General features: G+C 49.7%; 2 protein-coding genes across 5 annotated transcripts in view; one reads left to right on the top strand and one right to left on the bottom strand.

Moving 5' to 3' along the window:
* The window catches only part of LOC140403402 (uncharacterized), a 960,939-nt gene that overhangs the window by 474,783 nt on the left and 471,582 nt on the right, over positions 1-14,574 (top strand). The gene's annotated exons all lie outside the window — the stretch shown is intronic.
* Positions 1-14,574, bottom strand: part of LOC140403353 (uncharacterized) — a 185,420-nt gene that overhangs the window by 24,045 nt on the left and 146,801 nt on the right. For all 4 annotated transcript variants that reach the window (XM_072491256.1, XM_072491257.1, XM_072491254.1 and 1 more), the window contains 2 exons: positions 2,682-2,798; positions 1,508-1,579 (listed from right to left, as the gene is read on the bottom strand). In XM_072491256.1, the coding sequence (XP_072347357.1) occupies positions 1,508-1,579; positions 2,682-2,798 (189 nt within the window). The remainder of the gene's footprint in view (positions 1-1,507; positions 1,580-2,681; positions 2,799-14,574) is intronic.

Below are 14,574 nucleotides of genomic sequence, written 5' to 3'. Positions count from 1 at the left end.
ATTCCTTTGGTGTTCCCGGGCAGCGGTAGAACCTCCAGCGGGAGAGAGCTACACCGCACGCATCCCGGACAAGACCAAAATGAAGGTGCTGGCTAGGAGCGACATCTGGTTGCTGGGCATCGAAAGTTTGGTCCACTGGTGTGATTTCGGCCAGTTACAGCAGACCCTGCCGTCTGCAACTCAACCACATCCCTGGGAAAGGGCTGGCTGCCCTTGGGCAAGATTCCAAATAGATTTTTCTGGTCCCTTCCTGAGGAAAACGTTCCTGGTTCTGTGTGGTAGCCCGTTCTAAGTGATCAGATGTCCAGGAAATATGTACAATTTTGGTAGCCGCCATCCACAGATCAAGACAGATTTGTGCGATACACGGCCTCCCAGAAGTTATTGTTTCGGATAACGGCACTGCTTTTACAAGGGAGGAACTGAGCCAAGGGTACCCGACACACCCACAGAGCCCCTTATCACCCAGCCCCAGCCTCGAGCGGCCTGGCGGAGACAGTGGTCCGGGCCTTCACACCCGCGATGGAGTAACAGCCAGATAGGCCATTGTGAATGAGCTAGACAATTACCCCCTGTCTTACAACACCACCTCCCCCATTGCCACCGGGGGGGGGGGGTCACACGAGCGGATCTGCTGCTGGGGCGACGTCTCCGAACTCGGCCGGATCTGGCGTTCCCCAATTTGGCGGGAGGGCTGGAGGTGAGGCCAAACTTTGTGTGGTTTCAAGAAGGAATTAGATACAGTTCATGTGGGTAAAGGAATAAAAGGATATGGGGGGGAAGGCGGGATCAGGGTATTGAACTTGATGATCAGCCATGATCATAATGAATGGCGGAGCAGGCTCGAAGGGTCGAATGGCCTCCTCCTGCTTCTATTTTCTATATTTCGATGTAAATACCCAGACACGACAAAAGGTAACAGATCTTTCAAAGCAGATGATCTCAATTTTTTTGGAAACTGGGGGTCGGATCACCATGGTTACCTGTGGGGAATAGTCGCAAGGCCCGTATCCTATCTGGTGGACCTACAAAGGAGACAATTGGAAGGCGCGTGGACCACATAAGAAGGAGAGAGGCTGCGGCCCTGACTGCAGGACAAGTGGATCCTGTGGATTATCATAGATTATCATAGAATTTACAGTGCAGGAGGAGACCATTCGGCCCGTTGAGTCTGCACCGGCTCTTGGAAAGAGCACCCTACACAAGGTCAACACCTCTACCCTATCCCCATAACCCAGTATCCCCACCCAACACTCAGGGCAATTTTGGACACTAAGGGCAATTTATCCTGGCCAATCCACCTAACCTGTACATCTTTGGACTGTGGGAGGAAACCGGAGCACCCGGAGGAAACCCACGCAGACACGTCCCACACATTGCACTTACTCACTGGGCCACTGGGGGGCATTGGAGAGTCATTCTGAACGAATCCAATACTGGTCCAGTAATGAGGCGCCTCCGTTTGATTGGGCCGTATTGAACACGGGACACGCTGACAAACACTTACCCCTCTTCAGCTTTGCAATTTGCATCGTGACATCATCCCTGAAATCTTCAATTTCGGTGGAGACCTGTTTAACTGAAAACGAAAGAGTTATTGTCGGCACTCCCCCAACTCCAACCATCTCAAGCAACAGAACTGCCTCCAAATGGGTGTGACTGAGGAACTTAGGGATGGACTAGCCAGCAATTTCCGCATCCTATGAAAGAATAAAGAAATTTAAGTGGGGCCTACTCTGAATTCTGTCCAACAACAAGCCGAGGTGACTTTGTTCTTTAAGGTGGGAAGTGGGGGGGCAGGTTTCCTGAGAAGGTGCTGGATATTCACACCTATAAACCCTGAACAGAGCAGTTGTACTGACTCCAGGTGGGCTGCTAATCTCACAGGGAAGTCATTACGCATGCCAGGTTTTTGTTGGAGGCTATCAGTTTAATTCCATGATAGAATGGGAGTTAGGAATGTGGAGAGTAGCTAATTAGCATGTCTACCTGGATACAAGGCTTAGGTGATTCATGCTGCCATGGCATTAAGCCTTGAGAGTGAAATGATTCACAGAAAGCCATTGTGGTAGCGGGTTACTGTTTTTCTAAGGTATTCCCGCAACTCACAGGCACATGTCAGTCTGCAAGAATCTGACAGAGAGAGCAGGAGATAGAGGCATCTAGTCCTGCACCTAAAGGAAAGAAAGAATATGACCCTATGTTTCACCCATGCAGAATGCAGGTGGGAGCTCACAGTCAGACTGAAGAGACTGAGCTCCTGAGGAATTAAAGGAGGCTGGAAGATCTGTCTAGCCTTGGCTAGAGAGAAGGAATCTCCAGGTCAACCCTCACAATGAAAGTTATTTCTGGGATTAATGCTGGCTGGGAAAGTAGGCCATTGGAAGTGGAGAATAGCTTTGGATTGGTTCTCGGAGAATGAAGTGCACCTTACAAAGTAAAGAAGAACTAAAACAGTAGATCTTTTGTATTGCTAAAAGTTAAATTGTGAGTGTGGTTGAGAGCCAAAGGTGCCGAACAAATAGTGTTTACCTAAGGTTGCATTTAGACTGTTTGTTACAGTGAAAGTCTTAAAACTTGAAAACTTGTTCGGTGATCCCTTCAGTCAGTTCTGAAGGATCATCGGCCTTCCCTTAAGATTCTCAACGCCACCCGCATATGACACACTTTCAAGAACTTACATTTCAACAATCCAACGACGAATATGATCATCAACAGGACAAAGAGCCCCAGGAGAACATAGGCAACGAGATTGGGGATCTTCTTCCCATCCGCTCCTGCTGTTCCTTTACCGGGGCCTGGAATGGGAAATGGAGATGAGAAAGTACGTTGTGAAATTTTCTGCAGAACCTTTCCGTCTGGTTGTGAATGATCGAGGCGTCGAGCCCACGGTGGGTGAAACTGGGGAATTCATGACCAGAAAGTAGGAGATGGCAGAGGCTTTGAACAAGCTTCACAGTAGAAGATATAAAAAACAACCCAGGAGTAGTAGATAATCAATAGGCAAATTGGGAGCGAGGACCCCAAAATAATTACGAGAGGAAAACTGATGGGACAAAAGATTGACTTCAAAAGTCCGCTGAACTTGAGCACCTGCCTTGAAAGAAGGCAAATGCATTGTTCGCATTCACGTCGAGAGGGCTAGAATACAAGAGGAGGGATGTACATCTGAGGCTGTATAAGGCTCTGGTCAGACCCCATTTGGAGTATTGTGAGCAGTTTTGGGCCCCGTATCTAAGGAAGGATGTGCTGGCCTTGGAAAGGGTCCAGAGGAGGTTCGCAAGAATTGACGATATTGAATTGTTTCTGCCCTCAGTCTAGTCTCAGTCAACCCCTGAGTCGGATTGTAGGTATTGATTTATTTTATTTCAAATAGCTTGCAAGCTCCACTCAGTCTGATTAAAAAGGCAGGAGACTCCATGTCTCTTGACACTTCCAGAGCGAGTGAGACAAAGGGAGCACAGCATCTGGTTTCACGCACATGGATTCAGCATCGAGTTTCACATACGCACGACCAAATAAGGTAACGGTGACAAATACAAAGCTCCCAAAGGCTTTCCTCCGCGTTCCTTAATTCTGAGACCCCTCTCACCAGTCTCTCCTGTAACAAGAAATGGTCCTAATGGCTGCCCATCCCCCTCTTCATGCTTTGCGAAATCCCAGTTACCGGCAATTAGACTGCTACCCATTTTCTCCAGCCTAAGCTAGAGATGTTTAAAAGTCCGCTACCCTAATCCTCTAATCGTCTGTATTAGTATCTACTCCTAACTTTACCGAACTACTTATTCCTCAGACTGATCCCTGGAATGAAGAGCTTGTCGTATGAGGAACGGTTGAGTGGGTCTGTACTCGTTCGAGTTTAGAAGGATGATGGGGGACCTTATTGAAACTTACAGGATACTGTGAGGCCTGGATAGAGTGGACGTGGAGAGGATGTTTCCACTTGCAGGAAAAACTAGAACCAGAGGACACAGCCTCAGACTGAAGGGACGATCCTTTAAAACAGAGATGAGGAGGAATTTCTTCAGCCAGAGGGTGGTGAATCTGTGGAACTCTTTGCCGCAGAAGGCTGTGGAGGCCAAATCACTGAGTGTCTTTAAGACAGAGACAGATCGGTTCTTGATCAATAAGGGGATCAGGGGTAATATGGAGAGGACAGGAGAATGGGGATGAGAAAAATATCAGCCATGATTGAATCGTGGAGCAGATCCGATGGGCCGAATGGCCTAATTCTGCTCCTATGTCTTATGGACTTATGGATTTATCGGAGAAAGGTCTCAGTGGGTGGGAGAATCACAATCTCTATTTCAGAATGGAGGGAGACAGAAAGTAGGAATCTATAGGCTGGTTAGTGTGACATCTGTCACTGGGAAAATGCTGGAATCCATTCTTGCCGAAGTAGTGGCCGAACATTTAGAAAAATCATAATTTTCTGGAACAACGTGCCAGTTTTGCCCCCTTTATCTAAGGAAAGATGTACTGGCATTGGAGGCAGTCCAGAGAAGGTTGACTAGGCTGATCCCGGAGATGGGGGGGGGGGGTTTCTAATGAGGCGAGGTTGAGTAGGCCGGGCTGTATTCATTGGAGTTTAGAATGAGAGAGGCGACCTTATTGAGGCGTATCGGATTCTCAGGGGGCTCGACAGGGTCGATGCTGAGAGGTTGTTTCCTCTTGTGGGAGAGTCTCGGACCAGAGGGTGTGATCCCAGTGAGGGGTCGCCCATTTGAGACAGAGATGAGGAGGAATTTCTTCGCTCAGAGGGGAGTGAATCTGTGGAATTCTTTACTGCAGAGAGCTGTAGAGGCTGGGCCGTTAAGCATGTTCAAGGCTGAGAGAGACAGATTTTTAATCAGCGAGGGAATCAAGGGTTATGGGGATAAGGCGGGAAAGTGGAGCTGAGGCTTATATCAGATCAGTCATGATCTCATTGAATGGCCGAGCAGACTCGATGGGCCGAATGGTCTACTTCTGCTCCTAGATCCTATGGTCTTATAATACAATCAGGCAGAATCAACATGGTTTAGTGAAAGGGAAACTATGTTTGACAAGTTTTACAGTCCTTTGAGGATGTAAAAAGCAGGGTGGATAAAGGGGAACCACTAGATGTGGTGCATTTAATAAGATGCCACTTAAAAGGCTACTGGACAAAATAAGATTTCATGATGTTGGGTTTAACATAATAGAATGTTAGGGGATTTGGCTAACAGGAAACAGAGAGTCAGGATAAATGGGTCAATTTCAGGTTGGAAAACTGTAACTAGTGGTGTTTTGCAGGGATCAGTGCTGGGGCCTCAACTATTCGGAATCTACGTCAATAACTTGGATGACAGGACCAACTGTAATGTTGCTGATGATACAGAGATAGGTAAGAATGTGGAGGGAGTGACGTAGTGGTATTGTTGCTGGACTAGTAACCAGAGAGCCAGGGTAATGGTCTGGAGACCTGGGTCCGAATACCACCACGCCAAAATAATTAAAAGTCCAATGATTTTTTAAAAATAAATTTAGAGTACCCGATTCATTTTTCCCAATTAAGGGCAATTTAGCGTGGCCAATCCACCTACCTTGCACATCTTTTGGGTTGTGGGGGCGAAACCCACGCAAACACGGGGCGAGTGTGCAAACTCCACACGCACGGTGACCCAGAGCCGGGATCGAACCTGGGACCTCGCCGCCGTGAGGCAGGAGTGCTAACCAACCTGCCACCGTGCTGCCCTTAAAAGTCCAATGATGACCATGTAACCATTGTCAATTGTTGTAAAACCCCGTCTGGTTCACTAATCCCCTTTAAGGAAGGAAATCTGCAGTCCTTACCCAGCCTGGCCTACATGTGACTCCAGGAGATCTCTCTTTCTCAAAAGAATATCTCTGTGAACCAAGTATGTGGCATTGGTAGTTAAAGTGGATTGAGAGCTGAGATGGTGTTTTCCCTTGTTTAAGTGGGAATAAAGATAGCAGTTAAGGATATTGTATTCACTGTATTGAGTAGTCTTGTTTAAGGGGTAATTGTAAGTTATTTTCTAGTGTGATGTTAAATATTTTAATACTGTGTTGGTAATCAAGTTTGTTTTAATGTCCCATGCCCCCCATTTCTTTCTGAAGTCACTCCTCGAGTGAGCTGCCCTTTTCTCACAGTCTTCCCAAATTAAAGTAAAATATTGGGGTTTCTGTCAAGGATTTGAGCCACTGTTGGGAACTGGTCTGAGAATGTAATAGATGGGGTTTTACAACAATCAATGATAATTACCATGGTCACCATCATTGAGACAAACTTTATAATCCATATGTATTAATTGAATTAAATTCTACTAGCTGCTGTGGTGGGATTTGAACCCGTATCCACCCCCAGAGCAGGGGCCTGGGGCCTCTTGTTGGCTCGTGAAGAGTCTGGGCAATGGAAAGTGCACATTTAGTACCTCAGCTATCCCTCCTGTCTCCACAAGAGGGCGTTCCATTAGCATGCCTCATCCACTCTACATTTCCTTTGACAACTATTTTACAATTCAACTGCTCAAGAAATTAAAGTTCTGTTTCCTGTTACCCGTCAACCAAGTTTAACAGCGAACTTTCATTGGAGCCCCCAGTCGTGGGAGGTGACGGGATGTGAAATTTTAATTTTTATTTCTACAGATGCAGAATTGAAGTGTTTGAGGCCTGTTGCGCCCCATGCCGGCCTGTGGCGCGATCTTACGTGAGATACATTTGGAAAGGAATTCTGGTTGGCTCAACATGTTTTTAAACTGTTGTCCTCACTTCAAGATAAATCCAGAATGTCATAGTTGTGCGTGCGTGTGTAATGTGGACGGTTTATCTCGCCTATGTCACAAATGGGGAGAACTGGAGAATGGCAGCTTGCATGGACACTCGGGGCCAGCAAGGGTGAGTCACTGGTGGGGGCGGGTAGGTGGGCATCGTGGTTAGGCCCAGCGTTTATTGCCCATCCCTAGTTGCCCTTCAGAAGGTGGGGGGTGAGCTGCCTTCTTGAACCGCTGCCGTACCCGAGGTGCAGGTACACCCACAGTGCTGTTAGGGAGGGAGTTCCAGGATTTTGCCCCAGCGACAGTGAAGGAATGGCCGATATATTTCTCAGTCGGGCTGGTGAGTGACTTGGGGGGGAGCCTCCAGGTGGTGGGGTTCCCAGGTTTCTGCTGCTCTTGTCCTTCTAGGCGGTAGTGGTCGTGGGTTTGGAAGGTGCTGCCTAAGGAGCCTCGGTGAGTTGCTGCAGTGCATCTTGTAGATGGTGCACACGGCTGTCACTGTGCGTCGGTGGTGGAGGGAGTGAATGTTTGCGGAAGGGGGAGCAATCAAGCGGGGCTGCTTTGTCCTGGATGGTGTCGAGCTTCTTGAGTGTTGTTGGAGCTGCGCTCATCCAGCCAAGTGGAGAGTATTCCATCACACTCCTGACTTGTGCCTTGTAGATGGTGGACAGGCTTTGAGGGGTCAGAAGGTGAGTTACTCACCGTGAGATTCCTAATCTTTGACCTGCCCTGGTAGCCACAGTATGAATGTGGCTAATTCAATTCAGTTTCTGATCAATGGTAACCCCCAGGATGTTGATTGTGGGGGATTCAGCGATGGTAATGCCATTGAATGTCAAGGGGCAAGGTTAGAGCCATGAAGGAGTGGAAGAGAGATTCAGGGGAGGACAGAGAGTGGGATTGGGATATGGAGGAATGAAATGGGAAGGGCATAATAATAACAAAAAATTAATATTTATTAGTGTCACAAGCAGGCTCACATTAACACTGCAATGAAGCTGCTGTGAAAATCCCCTAGTCGCCACATTCCGGCGCCTGTTCGGGTACACAGAGGGAGAATTCAGAATGTCCAATTCACCTAACAGCACGTCTTTCGGGACTTGTGGGAGGAAACCGGAGCACCCGGAGGAAACCCACACAGACACGGGGAGAACGTGCAGACTCCACACAGATAGTGACCCAAGGCGGGAATCAAACCCGGGGCCCTGGTGCTGTGAAGCAACAGTGCTAACCACTGTGTTAATACCCCGAGTGCGGTGGGGGTGGGGGGGGGAAATGTCTGCTGGGAACAGTCAGTCAAGATAAGAAAATGAGGGGACCGAATAGAGGTCTCGCTGCTGTCTAACTGTGTGTCCTTCTCAGGACAGTGACTGGCAGAGTCCTTAAAGGGCTTTGAGTTCACCTACAACATTTAATTTACCCTCGTTGAGAGTAATCGAGGGGCAATGTCCTTTACAATGCACAAAAGGGAGGGAAGGGGGGTTCAGTCATGTCTCATGAGTGGTGAGTACAACATTGGACACCAAGATGAACATTCAACGGAGAGTGAACAGGAAAACAGACCATTGTTTCTTCCACCAGAAAGGAAATGTCCCTAACTCCCCCGTAACCATCAAAGTACGTCATCCGTGAGGCCTAACTCCCCCGTAACCATCAATGTGTGTCACCCGTGAGGCCTAACTCCCCCGTTACCACTCAATGTGTGTCACCCGTGAGGCTTAACTCCCCCGTAACCACTCAATGTGTGTCACCCGTGAGGCCTAACTCCCCCGTAACCATCAATGTGCATCATCTGTGAGGCCTAACTCCCCCGTAACCATCAATGTGTGTCACCCGTGAGGCCTAACTCCCCCGCAACCATCAATGTGCGCTATCCGTGAGGCCTAACTCCCCCATAACCATCAAGGTGCATAATCTGTGAGGCCTAACTCCCCTGTAAGCATCAATGTGCATCATCCGTGAGGCCTAACTCCCCCGTAACCATCAATGTGCATCATCCGTGAGGCCTAACTCCCCCGAACCATCAATGTGCATCATCCGTGAGGCCTAACTCCCCCATAACCATCAATGTGCGTCATCCGTGAGGCGTGCCAATACATTTAGCTCTCGGGCTAGGTTAATCTCAACAGAAAGCGATGACTGAGTGAAACCTGTGCAATGTGAAAAATTTACAAGTGAAATTTAATTTTTTTAGAAGCACCCTTTGCGTCCTCAATATGTAATGGGAATGGGATTGGGCGGGAAAGTTGTGGCTGTGATGTGGAGCCTCCCGGTTTTCCCAGGAGGCTCTTTTACAGTTGTAGCCAGGTAAAATGGCTAACTCCCGATTTAGAATGGCGAACGGCAAAGGCTGATGGGAAAGTCAGCCAACAGGACACAAACGAGCAGCTGCAGGTTGAGCGTGTATTTACCTCTGGAAAGGCCAGACAAGATCGATACCGGCAACCATCAGCATAACAAAACACCAGCCATCTGCATACGAATGAACAATCCCCGGGAACAATGAGTAACATTTAGACACATGAAGCCAACCCAGACTCATCGGCGCCAGCAGAAGCTGACACGATGGGAGGTGAACGACCACCTCAAGACCGCCCATCGATCAGGGGACCGCTCCAGCATTGGAGAAAATCGAACCAAGTGATTGGGACAAAGTCTCACTTGGAACCAGGTACAGGGTCCGCCCCGAAAGGCGGGAAGCCCCCTGGGGACTATAAGAATCAAGCCCAAGTTCAAATCGTTCTTTTTGACCGGGTCACTCAGCAACGCGAACCAACCCTTGACAGTGACCGGTCCAGCCACCGCTGATATCCAGTAAGTCTTTCTTCAACGCTCGCTACGAGATAGGTGCTCCTAGCTACCAATCTGTACCAACTTCGAATCCCACAGGCTCAGAACCCGAACAAAAGGCCATTCGTTTCCCTGACCTGGTGGGCCAGTTCCAAGTTAAGTATTGGCCTGTTAGTCGTAGAAGTAGCTTAGACGTAGAATTTATGCATGAGTAGTGATTACTGTGTATAATAAATGTGTTTTGATTTAAATCTTACTAAGCGGCGTATTGGATTATTGATCATTACTCGGACTTGAATCACGTGGCGGTATCAGAAAGATACCTGGCGACTCGAGAGCAAAGGTGATAAAACAGAGCAATTAAACTAAGGCAAAGTTAGCAACACAGTCCACCCATAGGTGCAGCAATGTCAGGATTCACCAATGAAAAGCTTCCCCTGTCGCAGGAATTACATGCATTCCCCCTGCACACTGTCGGAGCTTAGACGTTTAGTCCGGTGGGGAATGGGGAAAGAACGAATGGAAAAGGCACACGCTTCCGGTTACACCAGCAGGAATGACATACTATTGATAAAATCTACCCCACCCCCCCCTCCGTAGGCTCTCTCAGCAACCCATCCCCATCTTATTTCCCTGTGTACGTCTCCATTCTTCCTGCATCGATTTGCTTCTCTACTCAATAATGTCGAAGAATTTCTGTCTCTCTCACCTGGGGGTCAGCAAAGTAACATTAGTAATGGTCGCTCGCATAAGGGCGGTACAGTAGCACAGTGGTTAGCACTGCTGCCTCACAGCACCAGGGACCCGGGTCCAATTCTAGCCTTGGGTCACTGCCTGTGCGGAGTCTGCACGTTCTCCCCGTGTCTTAGAACCTTAGTTAGGCCATAGAACCTTAGTTAGGCCACACTTGGAGTATAGTGCTCAATTCTGGTCGCCACACTACCAGAAGGATGTGGAGGCTTTAGAGAGGGTGCAGAAGAGATTTACCAGAATGTTGCCTGGTATGGAGGGCATTAGCTATGAGGAGCGGTTAAATAAACTCGGTTTGTTCTCACTGGAACGAAGGAGGTTGAGGGGCGACCTGATAGAGGTCTACAAAATTATGAGGGGCATAGACAGAGTGGATAGTCAGAGGCTTTTCCCCAGGGTAGAGGGGTCAATTACTAGGGGGCATAGGTTTAAGGTGAAAGGGGCAAGGTTTAGAGTAGATGTACGAGGCAAGTTTTTGTACACAGAGGGTAGTGGGTGCCTGGAACCCGCTGCCGGAGGAGGTGGTGGAAGCAGGGACGATAGTGACATTTAAGGGGCATCTTGACAAATACATGAATAGGATGGGAGTAGAGGGATACGGACCCAGGAAGTGTAGAAGATTGTAGTTTAGTCGGGCAGCATGGTCGGCACGGGCTTGGAGGGCCGAAGGGCCTGTTCCTGTGCTGTACATTTCTTTGTTCTTGTCTGCATGGGTTTCCTCCGGGCGCTCCAGTTTCCTCCCACAGTCCAAAGATGTACAGGTTAGGTGGATCGACTGTGCTAAAATTGCCCCCATGTTGCCCACAGAAGTTAGGTTGGGTTATGGAAATGGGAGGGGGGGGGGGGGGCGGGGGGGGGGAAGTGGGCCTAGGTAGGGTGGCTCTTTCAGAGGGTCGGTGCAGACTCAATGGGCTGAATAGCCTCCCTCTGCACTGGAGGGACTCTAAGGAGCTGATATGGAACGTGAGCCTGACACACCTCGAGCACAGCATCGCCCTGCAGCAGCAGAGAAAGCATTCGCAGACGCCAGAGATTGTTGTCTGCCGACCGTTTTATTAACTGCGCAGCGTGTTCACTGAGGAAGAAAATCTCGCCTTTCCAAAACAGAAGCAGGGAGTAAAAATGCATCTTGGCAATCGACCAGGCAGAACCAAGATTCCATTTCTGGACATAATTAGCATTTTCTGCTTCCTTATAGAGGATAAGAGTTTGAACAAGAGAACATTCCAAATTCCCATCTGCCGCTTGCTCGCTCTGTACTCATTTACATCAATATGATGTCAAGTTAAATTGTTTGTTCTGGGCCTGAAAACTCCCAGGATTAACTCCCTCGATCCTGTCGTGAGCAACGTGCTGGAAAGACCAGAAGGTTATTGTAAAAATTGTGTGATTTATTTTCAATTTCATCGGACGGTTTCGAGGAAGGGGAGAAGGATTTACATTTACACAGCGCTTCTCATCGTCGCCGCACCTCACAGTGCTCCACGGCCAACCGGGGCGTAACGAGGGAAGCGTGGCAGCCACGATGTGCACAGCAAGAGTTCACGGACGTCGCCAATGGGCCGATGACCTGATCATCCGGCTCTTGTGATGTTGATTGAGGGCTGAATCTTTGGCCAGGACACTGGGGATAAGCTCCTCTTACTCTTCCTCGAAATGGTGTAATGGGGTCTTTTGCGTCCACCTGAGCTGGGGGGGGGGGGGGGGGGGTATGGGTGGGGGGCTCAATTTCTGGTCTCATCCGAAAGATGAAGACGCCTCCGGCAGTGCAGCACTCTCTGAGTGATGGTGTCGACCTTGGACTTTATGCTCAAACATCCGATGAGAAAGGTATTGGCGGCGGGGGAGATGAAGGCTATTTAATCGGATATGGCGATTGGCTGTGAGAGCTCCAACCAGAATCGGTAAATCTACTTTTCCCTCGGAGGTGTGTGTGGTGGGCGGGGTGATGGGCTTTGGTGGGCAGTTAGGGAGGAATGAAAAGGGGCGGGTGACGTATCGGGGGAGGGGTAACTCCCTATGTACATCACTTATTGACGCGCGCCCTCCTTACTCCCCACCTTCTCAACGAGGCCCTTTCAAAAATAGCCTTTCGCACTCTGACCCGCCTGCTACAGCCCAGCGTTTTGTGACTGCGCAGGGAGATTGAAGCCCTTAATTGTCTCTCGACTGAACAGTTAAGGGCCTCGATTGGCCTAAGGGTGTGGGGGTGGGGGTGGGGGGGGGGGGGTGAAAGCCTAGTGGGTGACTTGCTCACCCATCATAATTATGGGTGGGTAATTGGCAGGAAGGAGATGGGTGGGGGACCCAACATTCTTTACATGTCCATCCCCCCCACCTGAAAACAGACCCGGTTGGGAGTGAGAGGGGTGGGGTTTGAGCATAAAACCTGCACCTCTAGTTCTGAAACCGGGAGAGAGAGAGAGAGAGGAACGGAACCCAGTGGCGATATATCTAAATGTATGCAAGCCCTCCCAAAATTCGAAGAGAAGTTGGTAGAAACCTTCTTTAAGACTTTAGAGAAAATAGCAACCCAAATGGAGTGGCCTAAGGAAAAGTGACCGTTACCCAAGCCAAGCAAATTGACGGGGTGGGTCGAGGAAGTTTATGCTTCCCTATCAGAATGGGAGCCGAAGAATTATGACGCGGTAAGAAGGGCTATTCTGGATGCGTATGAATTTGTTCCCGAAGCATATAGGCAAAGATTTTGGGAAGTTTTATCAGAATTATTGGTTAATTCTCTTGTGTTGTGACTCCGGGGCCTGTGGGGCTGAAATTGACCGTTCACTAGCCCGAGAGGGGGAGGGGGGATGTAACGTGATTTTACGACTTGTTTAACTGTTAATTGAAACGCTATTTTCTGTGATGTTGATGCGATTCCTCCTGTGCTAATAAGAATAATTTTTTTAAAATAAAAAAGATCCCTATTTGTTAGTGGAATCACCCCTGGGGCAAAGTACTCTTTCCTCACAGTTTGCAAACGGAATCATTGTTAGGGGTCTCGTCCAGTTGCTAATATAAATGATGTCTGGTCCGCTAGCATAACAAAAATTGGGGGTTCGTCCGGGATTTAAAGGTATAATTCTTTGTTTGTTTTGGGAAACAAAGAGTGAGTGTAAGGAGCATGGGTGGGATTCTCCGATATCGGCGCGATGTTCGGCGACTGGTGCCAAAAACGGGGCGAATCAGTCCGGCATCGCGCCGCCCCAAAGGTGCGTAAGTCTCCGCATCTTGAGGGGCCAAGCCCTCACCTTGAGGGGCTAGGCCCGCGCCGGACTGATTTCCGCCCCGCCAGCTGGTGGGAAAGGCCTTTGGTGCCCCGCCAGCTGGCGCGGAAATGACATTGCCGGGCGGTGCATGCGCGGGAGCGTTAGCGGCCACTGACGGCATCCCTGCGCATGCGCAGTGGAGGGGGTCTCTTCCGCTTCCGCCATGTTGGAGACCGTGGCGAAGGCGAAAGGAAAAGAGTGCCCCCACGGTACAGGCCTGCCCGCGGATTGGTGGGCCCCGATCGCGGGCCAGGCCACCGTGAGGGCACCCCCCGGGGCCAGATCGCCCCGCGCCCCCCCCCAGGACCCCGGAGCCCGCCCACGCCGCCGTGTCCCACTGTCCCAAAGGTGGTTCAATCCACGGCGGTTGGCGTGGGTCGACAGCGGCGGGACTTCGGCCCATCGCGGACCGGAGAATCGCCGGGGGATTCCTGCCGAATCCGCCCCCGCCGGATCTCTGGTGGTGGAGAATTCGCGACACGGCGGGGGGCGGGATTCACGCCGGCCCCCGGCTATTCTCCGACCCGGTGGGGGGTCGGAGAATCGCGCCCCTGGTGTTTTCAATCAGGTGTTGAATTCTGTCAGTTTAAATAGGGAGTGATTGGTACAATTGCTCTTTCAGTGGCTAAGAGTTTCTTCGGAAGAGGTCTGTCATGGGAATGACACTTTAGAACATAGAACATAGAACATACAGTGCAGAAGGAGGCCATTCAGCCCATCGAGTCTGCACTGGCTCTTGGAAAGAGCACCCTACCCAAGGTCAACACCTCCACCCTATCCCCCCTAACCCAGTAACCCCACCCAACACTAAGGGCAATTTTGGACACTAAGGGCAATTTATCACGGCCAATCCACCTAACCTGTACATCTTTGGACTGTGGGAGGAAACCGGACTACCCGGAGGAAATCCACGCACACACGGGGAGGATGTGCAGACATGGCACAGACAGTGACCCACATTTAAGAAATGCTTGTCTTCTGAAGTGGCTGCAGTGATGTCAGTGTGT

The sequence above is a fragment of the Scyliorhinus torazame genome, chromosome 27 (genome assembly GCF_047496885.1).
Source record: "Scyliorhinus torazame isolate Kashiwa2021f chromosome 27, sScyTor2.1, whole genome shotgun sequence".
In the NCBI taxonomy this organism is placed as follows: Eukaryota; Metazoa; Chordata; class Chondrichthyes; order Carcharhiniformes; family Scyliorhinidae; genus Scyliorhinus; species Scyliorhinus torazame.
Note: the sequence above shows the minus strand (reverse complement) of the source record. Positions and strands in the feature narration are given on the sequence as shown.